At 43.8% G+C, this 15,793-nt stretch overlaps 1 protein-coding gene across 1 annotated transcript in view; it reads right to left on the reverse strand.

The window, feature by feature from the left end:
* The window catches only part of LOC112103413 (TRMT1-like protein), a 56,973-nt gene that overhangs the window by 24,808 nt on the left and 16,372 nt on the right, over positions 1–15,793 (reverse strand). The window contains exons 3-6 of the mRNA XM_026655530.2: positions 14,649–14,759; positions 11,290–11,403; positions 7,077–7,141; positions 2,849–2,978 (exon numbers count right to left, since the gene is read on the reverse strand). Of these exons, the coding sequence (XP_026511315.1) occupies positions 2,849–2,978; positions 7,077–7,141; positions 11,290–11,403; positions 14,649–14,759 (420 nt within the window). The remainder of the gene's footprint in view (positions 1–2,848; positions 2,979–7,076; positions 7,142–11,289; positions 11,404–14,648; positions 14,760–15,793) is intronic.

Raw genomic sequence — 15,793 nt, forward strand, 5'->3', positions numbered from 1 at the left:
CACACACACACACACACACACACACACACACACACACACACACACACGGCGGTGAAACACCTGGAACTCCTGGCTTGCAAACTCTACTCCGCAGCCCTTCAATTCCACCTTGCTAACTATCAAGCTCTGCTAGCGAAGTACACTTTCAACAATTATACTAAGCTAGTGGAGTTCTTGGAGGACATCATGCAGACCAAGGGCCAGCGATTCCAGGCCTTGCTGGATGAGGGCTGCCTGGGGCCAAGTCAACCTCCAGGCTGCGGAGGAAGCAGCAGACGTCCTCCTGCTCCCTGGCCACAGGGGTGGCAATAAGGCATGCACGTGATCACCTCCGCCTCCCTGGTGGACATACGCTAGCATGAGATCTGCCATGCGGCAACATGGTGCTCTGTCCACACCTTCACAGCGAAACTACGCCATTGAGCAGTGGGCGGCTGCTGACGCCACCATAGGCCGTGCCGTCCTGCAACAGGCCTTACCAATCGCGTCCTTGCACCCCCCTCCGGAGCTGATCACTGTTCCGTACTCACCCGCATTTGGAATACATATAGGGTCCATCACTCTAAGGAGAAGAGGAGGTTACTTACCTGTAACTGGAGGGTCTTTGAGATGTGTAGTCCCTATTTATATTCCAATACCTGCTCACCTTCCTCTCTGCTGCAGACTCTCTATGCTATGGTAAGAGAGAGACTGAGGGTGTGTCACCCCACATAACCTCGCCTGGAGCACATGGCGATGTAAGGCAGCTGTATGGGTCAACAGGCATTGCTGCTGAAAAACTTCCGGATCTGGTGCATGGAGCGCCTGGTCACCCACATTTGGCATACAAATAGGGACCAGACATCTCAAAAAACCTCCAGTTACAGGTAAGTAACCTCTTCTTTTAATAACTTGCAAAAATAAAGTACCTGAAATCTTGTGCTAAATTATCTTTCTTTAAAATGAGTGAGTCCTTCCATATAATTCACTTTTACAGTTTAGCTCCTATCAGATCAAAAGATTAGTGCATATAATTTATGGGGGTTTGCAATAGGATTCTGATGTACTGAATTAAATGAGCAACCTACCATCTACACTTTTATCAACATGTTGTAGAACTGAAGAAGTCAACTGGTTTCAATATTCCATGTTTATGCACTTCAAACAAAAACAATTCAGCATTTTAGTATTCTATCTGAACTTGATTTATACTCGGTTGATTTAAAAATAAATGGATGCTGCCAAAATAGGGAGGCATGAAATTAGCCACACCAGTTTTGTTTTACGGGCACTGTCTCCCACTATCTGTGCCATTCTTTTGAAAAGGTTGGGTATTGACATTTGCAAGATTATCAAGCTAATTGCAAAATAATGATGTTTTTTATGAGCAAAAAACAGAGCTGTCGCTTGATCTATTAATTGTGTATTAATTATATCAATCACTTAAGAATTCTTAAGTAACACTCTGAGGTTTGGTAGGTTCTTGTCCCGAGATCAGGCCCAGTATTATTACAATTAGTGTTCTGATGGGAACCCTGACGTGCACGGTTGCAACACTCTCACTTAGGAAAAGCCTTTTAAATTTGCAATAGTTTTACCAAGACAATTAGGAAAGTCAAACACCTCCAACCCAACAACATATATAGAGATAATACAGAATGTGTGTCTGAGCAGCCATTTACTCACACCATCCCTTGCAAAAGGACCGGAAGTGTCATCCTCTCCATCATCATCATAACCACCAGTAGTGATGGTCATCCTGGTATCTCCCAAGAGTTACATTTCCCAAGGGACACAGGCCGGGATATAACTTTTATAATGTGTTACATTGACACTACTATACCTAATGCATATTCAGTAAGAGCTTCTCCCCTTTTGTGTTTCCTCACCCTACTAATGTTGGGATGCCTTTCTCCCATAGGTTACTAGGCCTTTTACCTCAAGCTTATTAGCATATACATCAATTAGGTACCATGGCTCTCTTGTGTCAGATGTCTGCTGATATTCCTAACTTAAAATATCCCATCTAGCTGGTATAAACTAGCATCTTGTGGTTATCTGTCAGCAGTTGAGTCACTACAGTGTTCCATCTTGTGATATCTTATGATCTAGGGCAACAGTTCTCAACCAGGGGTTCAGGGGGGCCTCCAAGCAGGGCCAGCATTAGACTTGCTGGGGCACAGGGCAGAAAGCCAAAGCTCCACTGCATAGGGCTGAAACCCAGGTGCCTGAGCCCCACCACCCGGGGCTGAAGCTGAAGCCTGAACATTGTAGCTTCGTGGGGGCCCCTGTGGCATGGGGCCCAAGGCAACTGCCCTGCTTGCTATGCCCTAATACCAGCCCTGGCTTTTATATGCAGAAAACCAGTTATTGTGGCACAGGTGAGCCATGGAGTTTGTATAGCATGTTGGGGGCAGGCAGGAGTCTCAGAAAGAAAAAGATTCAGAACCTCTGATCTAGGGTTACTCCTGGTTAACTGCGTATGCTAAGGCTTTTGGGCCTTATGCCTTGTTTAGCTAAGCTATTGTCTTTCAGGCCCGAGGCCTGTAAACTCATTGCTTTACTAGCTTTCTTATGCCTATGCCTTACCTAGCAAATACCTACACGTATAGGCTACAAAGCAGGAGGGCAGAGCAGAGGGTAAACACTACAAACTCAGCACGCCAGTCAAGATCAGATTAAAAGTTTGGCAACCTTTATTCTGAAGGATAGATTTCTCTTTTTTTAATTTCCTCCTAACCCTGAGCAAACTTACCTTTAACATAGGCTTACTTTTGACAGTCCCTCAAACATATAGCCCAGGTATAACACACAATGCACTGTGTAAAGGATCCATTTACAAATAAAGCAGGAACATTAAATAATTTACCTGCAATATACCTGGACTCAGTTTCTCCTTTGTTCACGTGGCGCTTAATATGCCCTATCATGTCAGTTCTTCGTGTAATGGTTGCAGAACAGATGATGCAGTGATAATGGGCTCCCATCTTTGTAGAGCTCTGTAAAAGAGTCAGTGTAGTTTTAAAATACAGTGAGACAAAGTGAGTGAAGTAACACCTGTGCAGCTTTGCTGCTGTAGTGCTTTAGTGAAGATGTTACCACATGGGAGCTTCTCCTGTCGGCGTAGTTAATCCACCTTCATGGGAAGTGGTAGCTGTCTACATTGGGGGTTAGGCTGCTATAACTATGTCGCTCTGAGGTGTGGATTTTTCACACCCAAGTGATGTAATTATACCGATGTATGTTTGTAGTGTAGACCTGACCTGATGTCACAGCTAAATTCAAGGTGGAACAGATTGTTTAGCATAAATAGTTAACACACATCGTAAGACACCACTCAAGGTGAAGTGGTGAGTTAACACCTCTACAATCATAAGACAAAAAGGGGAGGTTAGTGGGTTACAGATTGTTGTAGTAAACCATAAATTCAGTGTCCTTATTCAGTCCACGATTTTTAGTGTCTAGCAAAGTTACGAATTTCAGCTTCCAGGCTCATTTTTTTAAAAGTGATATACAAGTTTCCTTTGAGGATGAGGACTGAGAGTGATTGGATATGGAGTGATTGCTTTGTGAAAAGTATTCACTCACAGGTGATAGTGTCTTTTTTCTCTTTTATCATTTTTCTGTGCAAGTTCATTGGAGAGCGCATAAATTGTCTTGTTTCACTCATATAGTTGTTGTTGGGGCATTTAGTGCACTGGGTGAGGTACACTATGTAGTGATAGGCATGTGTAGGACCCATGGATTTTGCAGGGTGTGTTGGGGCGGGGAGTAAAGATCATCACAGCAGTGGAAATGTGTCTACAGGTTTTATATCTGTTGTTATGAAAGGGTCTTCCGCTTTGAGTTGGTGTGTCCTGGTCTGTGGGGAGCTTGCTTTGGATAATGAGGTTGGGGGGGTTGTTGGAAGGCCAGAAGAAGGGGTTCAGGACCTGTTTCTTTCAGGATGTGGTTCCCAATAGGTATGCATTGTAATTATTTATTGAGAGTCCTGTGGCACCTTTAAGACTAACAGATGTATTGGAGCATAAGGTTTTGTGGGTGAATGCATGCATCCGACGAAGTGGGTATTCACCCATGAAAGTTTATGCTCCAATACATCTGTTAGTCTTAAAGGTGCCACAGGACTCTCTGTTGCTTTTTACAGATCCAGACTAACACGGCTACCTCTCTGATAATTATTTATTGATATCCCACAGGGGTTCGAGTGTGGTGTGGTAGGTGACCACTAGGGGTGTGCAGTTGGAGGGTTCCCCAAATCCCCCATATTGAAGCAAGTTCTCTTGGGATATTTGAGCGGCCCATTCAATGATGTGATCTACTTCTCTGGTGGAGCATCCTTGTTTGGTGAAGGCCGTTTTAAATGTGCTAAAGTGTATATCCCAGACTTCCTCCTCCAAGCATATTCTGTGGTATCTGACAGCCTGGCTGTAGATAATAGATTTCTTGATGTGTTTGGGGTGGTTACTGGATCTGTCAAGGCAAGTATGGTGATCCATGGGTTTCTTGTACATAGTGGTCTATAAATACTAAAAATCATGGACTTAATAGAGATGCTGGATTTATGGTTTACTACAACAATCTGTAACCCCGAGTCCTCTTTTTCCATCCTATGGCTGCAAAGGTGTTAACCGGCCACTTTCCCTTGAATGGTCTTTTACAATATGTGTTGACTATTTAGGCTAAGGAATCTGTTCCACCTTGTATTTAGCTGTGACACTCTTGAGTATGTTTCTCAGACCTGAAGAACTCTGACAGCATGGCTACACTTGCAAGTTAGAGTGCATTAAAGCAGCCCCAGGCGTCCTAACTCCCAACCCGTCCACTCTGGCAAGGCACTTAGGGCATGGCTACACTTGCAGAGGTAGAGCGCTTTGAGTTAAACCAGCCTTCGAAGAGTGCAGTAGGGAAAGCGCTGCAGTCTGTCCACACTGACAGCTGCCAGCGCACTGGCATGGCCACATTAGCAGCTCTTGCAATGGCCACAGAGAGCAGTGCATTGTGGTAGCTATCCCAGCATGCAAGTGGCTGCAACGTGCTTTTTAAATGGAGGGGTGGAGTGGAGTGTGACAGGGAGTGTGTTGTGTGTATGTTGGGGGAGAGAGAGTGGGTTTTTGGGGGGGCTGAGAGCATGTCAGCGTGCTGTCTTGCAAGTTCAGACGGCAGCAGACCTCCCCCCCCTCTGCCCCCGCCTCTCTCTCTCGCACATAGCATTCCACAGTAATGGTTGCTTTGTCTCGGAGCAGATAAGCATGCCGGCTGTCAAACGGAGCTTTAAAAGGGCATATCCAAAACAATGACAAGCGTTGCCACTTGACTTAAAGAGATTATGGGACGTTTCCGGAGGCTGATCAGAGTGCAGTAATGCAACACCTTGTTCACACTGATGCTGGGGCGCTCCAGCGGGGACGCATCAAACGTTCTTCTGCTTGCCAAGGTGGAGTACCAGGAGCGCTCTAGCCGTGGAGTCAGAGCGCTCTACGTGCCTTGCCAATGTGGACAGGTAGTGAGCTAGTGCGCCCGGGACTCCTTTAACGCGCTGTAACTCGCAGGTGTAGCCAAGCCCTCAGTGTGCCTGGACTCTGCAGCTGGAGTGCTCCTGGTAATCCACCTCCACGAGAAGCATAATGCTTGTTGCACCTCGGCTGAAACGCCCCAGCGTCAGTGTGAACGAGGTGTTGCATTACTGCGCTTTGATCGGCCTCCGGAAATGTCCCATAATCCCCTTCAGTCAAGTGGCCACTCTTGTCATTGTTTTGGAATCGACTGTAGGAATGCGGATATCCCCTTTCAAAGCTCCGTTGCTGACAGCCAGCATGCTTATCTGCTCTGGGACAAAGCAAGCCAGTAGTGTGGAATGTTGCTTGCTGTGAGTGTGTGAGAGGGGGGAGGGGGGCTGAACTTACAAGATAGCATGCTGACACACTCTCAGCACCCCAAAAACCCACTCTCTCTCCCCCCACATACACACAACACACTCCCTGTCACACTCCACCCCACCCCCCACATTTGAAAAGCACGTTGCAGCCACTTGAACCCTGGGATAGCTACCACAATGCACTGCTCTTTGTGGCGTTGCAAGAGCTGCTAATGTGGCCACAGCAGTGCACTTCCAGCTTAGTGTGTAAACACTCAGCAGCGTTTTCCTTGCTGCGGTCTCCGAAGGCTGGTTTAACTCCCAGCGCTCTACATCTGCAAGTGTAGCCATGCCCTGAGTAACCTTGAAAGATTTGTCTCTTCCACCAACAGAAGTTGGTCCAATAAAAAATATGACTTCACCCACCTTGTGTCTCTAATATCCTGGGACCAACATGGCTACAGCACTTTTAGAATACAGCAACAGACCTGAATTGGAATTGAACCTGAGTTAAGATACACCTCTACCCCGACATAACACGACCCGATATAACACGAATTCGGATATAACGCAGTAAAGCAGCGCTCCGGGGGGGTGGGGCTGCGCACTCCAGCAGATCAAACCAAGTTCGATATAATGCGGTTTCACCTATAATGCAGTAAGGTTTTTTGGCTCCCGAGGACAGCGTTATATCGAGGTAGAGGTGTAGTCTTTAAAAAAAAAAAAAGCTGCGTGTGACCAAAGGGTTCTGGACTGGAGACCGCAGACAAAAGTATGTCCACAGAAAAGGTGTAGCATGGGAAGTGACAGTACTGGCTTTCTCCATACTACTGTCCCTCTCTCAACTTGACCCAAAAAGATCACTTCTAGGGGTCAAAAGGGTACATTTATTTTGTGTGTCTATTAAGTATTCGGCCTCTCCTGTGACTGCAAACAAGGTTACTGATTAGTCCAAAATGTGGTACTATTTTATCTGATGTGGACCTCTGTCCATGGGGAACAGGACTGAGACCACCAAATCCATTACACATACCAAAGGCCATTCAACTAACATCAGAAAGGTTTAATTCTCACCACCTAAAGGTCTTGGCTGAATTTGAATTGGGGACCATAAGGTTCTGTATCCCATTACAGAAAACAACATATGTTTGAAGACTACACTGAAACACTTCACAAAAGTTCTTCCTAGTTTCCCCCTTTTTATAGCATAAATGAGCATATGTGATATAGTATTTGTTACCTGGTCTCCAATGAGGTTTGGCTTCACTGGGCGACAAGGTAAGTGACAGATGCACATTCTGTATCCTGGAAAACAAACTAGTTCTTGTCACCTTACAGTATGATAAATACATAGTACATAACTATCATATATCATAAGCAATTTGGGGGTAAGGATTATCTTATTTGTTACTTGTTAGTACAATTGTAATGGGACCTTGATTGAGCACCTTAGGTGCTTCTACAATACAAATAAATAATAAGAGTAAATAATAGCATCTACTTATTCTGGTACATATATCCTATCAATGCAGAGAAGCTTCTGCTGTTAAACTTTAAAACAAAAAATATCACTGACAGGCACTCAGGTCCCAGAACTGTACTAGGTAGTTGTTAGGACTTGAAACATCTACCTGACTAGTAACCTTTTCAAAAGCATCTAAACATCTTAGACTCCTAAGTTCCATTTTCAAAAGTGACTTTTAACCACTTAGGCTCCCAAGTCCCATAGATTTCAAATAAGACCTAGGCTCCTTCATGTCTAAGGGTATGTCTATACTACCTGCTGGATCAGCGGGCAGCGATCAATCCAGTGGGGGTTGATTTATTGCATCTAGTCTAGACGCGAGAAATCAACCCCCAAGTGCTCACCCATTGACTCCTGATACCAGCCACATCTGTGTTCTTGGGGAACCAGGGTGCAGTATCCAGCCTGACTCATGAAAGACACCCCCCCCCCCCCCCCCAGCCTCTGCTTAAACCAAAACCCATCAGAGGAAAAAAAAACTTGCAGAGAGCAGTGAAGGGCGTTGGGAGATACACCTAGACCCCTCCTGACAAGGGTGACAAGATTAAGACATCTCCATTAGCATACAGAATGGAGAGCAAAGACAACTCCCCTAGCCTCATCTGCATGCAAGATGGGACAGGAAGACATCTCAATTTACATACAGAATGGAGAACAGAAAACCACACTGAATTCTGGGACCAGAAAAAGCAGGGAAGCACTGCATCCTGGGAATCTCTGCTCCAGATGCTAATGAACCTACGCCTGCACGCACCCAGCTCAGCAGTTATCAGACAAATTCTAGTTATGAATCCTTAATTGATATCCAAATACTGAAGCAGCCTAGTTGCATTGTGAGCTCCCTGGAAGAAAACACAACCCATAGCCAAGAGTGATCAGATCCTGTTGTCTAGTCTAAAGAAAACCCTTGAGTCATCAGTTTACCTATAAACAAATCTAGTGTTCTCCCTTGAACCATTGTAATTTCTCTACAAAAATCCCTACTTACCCTCTAGTCAGGGTTCTGATGCTTAGATCCAAACTAGGCATCAGTTCCACTGGAACTCCATCGCCTCCTCACTGATCGTGCTGGGGACTCTGCCTGCCTCTTGCCCTCAGGACCCTCAGCTACCACCATCATCTGGGAACCCTGACCAGTTCAAGCTTCAGGGAGCGGTGAGAACCCCTTCTTTCTCTCTCTCTCTCTGTTTTCCTGTCTACCTTAGGTATTAGCCTTTAATCATGTATGTTACATTGGTTTAGTCCTCCTTGTGTAGTTATCAATATTATTCAATAAATAACTTCTATGGTTAAGTTGGTTGCTTCTCTCTCTCTTGCTGAACTTTACTCGTTTGTGTTTTTAGCTTCCCCCATTCACTCTACAGCAACGCTTCTTTTACCTAAGCTAAAGATCCCTGCAGCGCCCAAAATACTGTGGGGTTTGCTCATCGAGTAGGTTACTGCCAGTACAATTGTGTTGGGGGAGTGGGGATAGGGACGTGCTGCCTTTGGGACACATAGGGTAACAGCTTGAAAGTGCTGCTTGACCCAGTCCATGGAGCCCAGGGGCATATAAGGAGAGACAGCTTGAAAGTGCTGCTTCCTCCAGCCCAGTGAGTCCAGAGACATATAAGGGGTCAGCTTTACAGTGCTGATTGACCTGGTCCGCTCAGACTTGCTCTGTTAATGTACGTGTGGGTGTGTGGGTGTTCATTCGGTTCTGGGGCGGGAGTAACCCAGCCCTAGGGACACTAGGTCCTGCAGGATAGCTCCATTGGGAGGGGACTTGCAGAAGGGAGAAGTAAAGCTCCATATGAAAACACAAGTGACACAAGCAGTACATTGACAGGATTACAGAACCCCCTTCCCCAGAGGAGTAACCCGAATAAATGAGCATACCCCAAAGTAATGGGCACATCTGGTAACACTCCTGTACTCCACCAGGCTGAGAGGCGCAGACGGAGTTGACGGGGGAGCGTCAGCAGTCGACTCACCACAGTGAAGACACCGCGGTGAGTAGATCTAAGTACGTCGACTTCAGCTATGTTATTCATGTAGCTGAAGTTGCGTAACTTAGATTGATTCCCCCCGCAGTGTAGACCAGGCCTAAGTTACCTTTGAATCTGGGACTTAAGAGCTTTGGAAAATTTTACCCACAGCCTATTAACCAAGTGAAAATACCTGTGCTGTGAACACCACAAAAGCCTTGACTGCAATTTAAACAAATAAAACACTTGTGTACCGTATGCAAATATAATACTGCCAAACAACTTTCCATATAATAAACTTTAAAAATGTAACCTACTGTGTCTCCTTATTGGCACCTTGTTCCCCCTTCCTGGCTTCACTCTACGTTTGCTTTTCTATAGCAGACCACATTACCTTTTTCTTTGTTTTGAGCGTGTATGTTCCCTCCCTTCCAATTCCTATTTTTACTATTGGACTTCAATGCATTTTGTAAACAAGTTATCACAGTATTGTGCTTGCATATAACACACGGCTACTAAATACAATGGTATTTGAAACAATTTCTCCAGAACTAATGTATCTTCCTGATCAGCTTGTATAGCCATATAAAGTAAATGCACGAGTGACTATATTGGAGACACTAACTGAAAACTTTTAACTAACAAAAAGAAAATCACAAATATTTACAGTTTGAACACTGTTTTCATGACATGCTAAGCAATTATTTTCCATGAAAAAATGCTTAGCTGAAACTATTTTAAAGTGTGCAGTAGAAAACAGAGAATCACATACTTTTAGTTTGAGATATTCATCTATATGATAGGCCAAAATGTACTTTCATTTGGTTATACGTTACAAAACTTTGTGGTATTAGTTAAGTGTCCATACACTATAAAGCTCTGCATCTTATAGAGTGACTTTCTTCTCAGGAATTGGATTAGGTGCAGTGGTGCAAGTAGGCTGGTACGCTCCGGTACGCCGTACCAGCAAGCTATTTATAGCTGGTACGGCGTACCGGAAAATCACAGCAGCAGCCCCGCCGGAGGAGAGGGGTGGGGGTGGGGCTGAGGGTTCTGCTCCTTTCCCTGCTGCTCCTCCCAGTCCCTTCCCCTGCCCTTCCACAGAGCTGCATCTCCATCTGTGTACCACAGCACAGTCCCGCCAGAGGAGAGGGCTGGGGGGCGGAGCTGGGAGTTCTTCTCCTTTCCCTGCTGGAAGGGGCAGCAGCAGAGAAAGGAGCAGAACGCCGGCAGCTCCTCTGGCAGCTGTACTGCCCCCAGCCTCACCCCCCACAGCCCTGTCCTCTGGCGGGGCTGCTGCTGTGGTACACAGAGGGAGGACAGAGACGCAGCTCCATAGAAGGGCAGTGGGCGGGGCTGGGGGTTCTGCTCCTTTCCCCGCTGCGGTTCCTGGGAGACCACTGCCACGAAGTCTCTGGTGCAGCGGGAGGAGGACAGAGCTCCCCCCTGCCCCCAGGTAACATGGGATGGATGTGGGGAGGGTACGGGGGCCCCGGGCTGGGCAGTGAGGAGTCACATGGAGGGCCATGTGGGGAGGTCACGTGCTCCCCTTTGCTGGTCCCCCTCCCCCCCTTAAGAAATGGATTTTACTTGCACCACTGATTAGGTGTATAAACAAACTCACATTAAGGTGAAATATCCATAGATATTTCCTGATATTAATATTAAAAACTCATTTAACGTATACATGTAGCAATTGTAAAATTGGTCAGAAAAATAATGAAATACGCAGACTTTGTCATTTGCTATAAACACCAAGTTTAAAGAGGAACATACCATTGGCTCTGATTTAGGGTCAGGATCTAGAAGTCTTTATGTGTGTGAAACTCCCACTGATGTCAATGGGAATTTTAAATGCACGGGGGGGACTACAGAATTGGGTTCTACACTTCCACTTAATCTTATGCTGTACTTTGTTCCATAAAATATAAGCAATCTAATTCAAGTATAAAAGACTTTACCTTCAAATTCAACAGAAACCTTCCAATGCAAATTTTGAAGGTGGCGATGGAGCTTATGACTATAGCAAGCTTTGAATTTCTCTTCAGGACACAGTGGGCAAGGTTTCTTTCCAGCTGAAAATTCATATAAGAACAAAACAAGGAGATACAAGCAGATTAGAGTTGTATATGCCGCTATATATTTGTATACATTTCCATACATACAACTAATGCATATTTGAGACAAAACATTATTTTCCTCCACATCTAGTACAGGTAGAATTGTGGTTTTGTATAATAAAAGATTAAACTCTGTAAATTCAGACATATTTAAGTTTATAATCCCAAAATGCCATTCATGCAGGTATCGTATGCTCTTTTAAAACATTCAACAACATTTTCTAATTTTTGTTTTATTCATGATGCTCTATCTACTTGTTGCCTCTTGTCTTATACTTAGATTGTTAGCTCCTTGGGGCAGAGGCCATCTTTTTGTTGTGTGTTTGTAGAGCGATTAGCACAATGAGGATCCTGATCCTTGACTGGGGCTTCCTAAGCACTACCACAATACAAATAAATAATAATAATTTCAACCCAATCCACTCTCAGTGAATTTCTCATCAAATAGTATTTCAAAGTGTTGCTAATGTCATTTACACAGTCATTTTTCTGACATGTTCTTACTCAACTGATCTTCTCTCTGTGTATTCGGACTCATATCTAGTTACTGACAAACTAAGTTTTTGCTACTTTTTACTCATGAGCCAGGTAAATACAGATTCAGGAGCATGAGTTTGATGTTTATGCCAGAAATATCTATCAGAGAATTACACAGTTCTAACTATACAACTTTTGCTATTATTGATGCACAAGGCAGAAAGAACCCAGTTTGACTTTCAGTTTCCAGGTTGAGTTTACCAAGCTGGGAGATGGGGGGAAATGTTACTTGTAAATTTCAGCAGGAAGTCATTGAGACACAATACTCACACAGTGCCATTTCCCTCGTTTCAGAGTAACTACACTTCAAGCAAAATCTTTTAAAAAACACATTAATGACGTTCAGTGCTAGAGTCTGCTTTCTCTCTCTCTGCTGAATCTCCAAAACAAACTTTCAGACAAGACTCTTAAATCCCTTCTTTAGAATAAATCATTTTCTGTAGTCAATGTTAAAGCAACAATTCTAGAAACATCAAAGTCAGGGATGTGACGATCAATTTGTATAAGAATCCATTGGTATTGAAGGTATTCAGAATAATTCAAATGCCACCCTGAAATAAAATCCAGCTTTCAGAATCATATTTTGCTCTGACATATGATTCATACATGCAACTGTGCATGTCCTTGGTGCTGAGTTCTGTGACTGGATGCTGAATGATCAATCAGGCAGAATTTAGTACAGTGTTTCTCAAACTGGGGCCGCCGCTCGAGTAGGGAAAGCCCCTGGCGGGCCGGGCCGGTTTGTTTACCTGCCCCGTCTGCAGGTTCAGCTGATCGCGGCTCCCACTGGCCGTGGTTCGCCGCTCCAGGCCAATGGGGGCTGCTGGAAGCGGCGCAGGCCGAGGGACATACTGGCTGCTGCTTCCAGCAGCTCCCATTGGCCTGGAGCAGCGAACCGCGGCCAGTGGGAGCCGCGATCGGCCGGACCTGCGGACGCGGCAGGTAAACAAACCGGCCCTGCCCGCCAGGGGCCCCAGTTTGAGAAACACTGATTTAGTAACTTCCATTTTGACTTTGGACAGCACAGGATGAATGAGAAGCATCTTGTAGCATGGAAGCATTTTAATAAAATATGTCTTATCATATTCATTGTACATAGATGATGGAATTTAATGTTTAACATTGGTATCTGCCAAACCTAAAATAAGTGGATTTGCCACATTCCTTTTGAAAATATTATAAGTATATAAGTCCTTAGAATTGAGAGATGTATAACATTTAAAGCCACAGGCATAATCCTGCAATGAGCCCCATATGAGTGGACCCCTATTCACCATGCAGAGCCATGCTTATTTCGGTGAGGCTTCACGCAGGCCTGCAGCTCATTGCAGAGACAGGGCCTTGTATAATAAAGAATATTGTTATGAATCTACTATTGTCATATGCTCTGCAGTTCCTATACACCTACTATTGTGATATACAGTGTGGGCAGGGAGTCAATACAGAGACAGTGTTAGGAATAAATTAATAGGAACACAGCAATTCTGTTTGATTAAGGATTAAATGCAAGTACGCATGCTTTTGTTTAACATTGCAGTTTATTAGATTTAAGCACACACAGACATAATCACAGTTTATTAGATTTAAGCACACACAGACAATAGGTTTAGAACATTTTAGGTATTTACCTAACATTTGGAATGGTATTAGGTAATTAACAGCAGGTTCACAGTGGCCAGTTGCTTACCCACCGTGGAGAAAAGCTATTAGGAAAAACATTTTTTAACATGGCTTTAGAGGACTGTTTTAAAGTATATTTTATTAGCTAATTTTTTTATAATTATTTTTTATAAAACATATAGATTATAGTGAGCCCCACTAAATTATAACTTTTTAAATTTTGTAATAAACTTTTAATATTAGAAGTGACTAGATTTAAGGTTTTTTTAATCCATTTTTTTTGTTTTAGTTGTTGACTTCTTTGTTTTTTTTAAATTTTGATTAACAGAAACTGCCAAATAATTATGACCTTGCTTTTGGAAGCCTGTTTTTAAATTAACCCTTCACTATGTAGTGGTTTGTTTTATTACTTTATAGTGGGTGAGTGCACATAATATGATTGCAATTAGTTTGATCATATTCTGGGGTATACACAACCCTTAAATTCAGGACAACAGCTACAGTCCGGAAAAGAATACTGAGAATAACCCTCCAATATTTTCTGGCCACGATGCTTCCTGGGGAGGTAACAGATACAAGTAAAAATGCTTTGAGGCAAGTCAGACAGTGAAATAACAGCTGCAAAGAGGTCAACTATTCAAATAATAATCCTATTCTTTTAATTTCAAACAATATATGTATTTACCAAGGAAAATATTGATCACCTCTCTGGCATGACACTAGAAAACAATATTTGAGCATAACTTCTAGCTGTAGGCCAACAGGGTAACACAATTTTCTTAGCTGTGTATGTTCATGACAGTACTGATGCTACTATACTGAGAGAAAAATAAACAAAAATGGAGCCACTAGGGCCTTTCCTATTTCATTAAGAACGGGGTACATGGAGTGGGAACTGATGTTAGCTAAAAGGTGTGTGTGGGGGGGAGGGGGAAGTAAGCAATATTTAAAAAAAAAACTTCCAAACTTGAAGACTCAAACACTCGACTACAAAGAAAAATGACAATATTTTTAAAATACATTAAAAAGAAGAATGTAAATACCTGCAACATGTTGATCTGTGTTCTGGGATTCAGCCGAGGTAAACTCACCTTCACTCAGGTCAGCTAGTTTCTCTAGATCAGCAAGCTGTCTTTGAATTGAAATATGTTTCTCTAAAAGTTAAAGAGATTTTCAAGTTAAACACTTCTACTTTCACATCCCATTTATTTTTCAGTTCATATTGTTCTTCTGTCAGCCACTTCAATTCTAATGCTAGCTGAGAGGGAGTCTTGTGCCAGCTGGAATAATATTTTGCATTCTTCATCTTTCAAACTTAAATCTGATGAAAGTGCTATAGACAGAATGCAATAATTTATCTGAATTCCTACATGTTCCAGATTTATTTATTTTTGTTTTTAAAGATATTCTAAAAGCTAAGCTGAAGAATTTCATACAATGTTTACATCTTATATTTGTGGATTCTTCGCTGATGCCATTCCATAGATTGAGAGCACTATATTCACATCATGAAAAATGTGGTATGCAAATACAAAATTGTCCTATGAGCTGTTTGGCAAGACTAGCATATCACAGATATACCTTTCTATATTAGTACAATGTGCCATGGTTTATTAATACAACCATGGCACATTATACACCTCAAATCCCTCATCCATTTCTGGGCTGTTTTTTGGCAGGGTTGAGATTAACTCCCTCTAAAATTACTTTCAAATACTCACAACTTCTCTTGCTTTTACTAAATTCGGCACCATTCCTTACTGACAGATAACCAGTTTGGCTGTTGCCTTTACATACTGTATTGCGCGGCTCTGACACAGGAGACCCAGATTCAGAATAATACTTGACTTTATAGTCAGGGCCGTCCTTAGCCATAGGCAGAACAGGCAGCCGCCTAGGGCACCACGCTACTTGGGGGCACCGCTCTGCCCGGAGCCCGGACAGACGAGAAGCAGTGGAGCATGTAAGAGCAGGGCTGCTGGGTCCTAGAGAGAGCCGAATGCAGCAGAGTCTGAGGGAGGGGATTGGCTGCTGGGGTCTCTGGGAAGGGTACGGGTGGGGGAAGGAACTCACCTGTGAGTGTGACTTTCCCCCAGCGTGAGGTGAGGCAGGCTCGGCGGCTCTGGCACCAGTATCCTTTGTTGTCCCCCATAACGTCCATTCTTCTCCCCCCCCCCCCCCCCCCCCC

Source organism: Terrapene carolina, unplaced genomic scaffold, assembly GCF_002925995.2.
Source record: "Terrapene carolina triunguis isolate 2854851 unplaced genomic scaffold, T_m_triunguis-2.0 Scaffold210, whole genome shotgun sequence".
Classification (NCBI taxonomy): domain Eukaryota; kingdom Metazoa; phylum Chordata; order Testudines; family Emydidae; genus Terrapene; species Terrapene triunguis.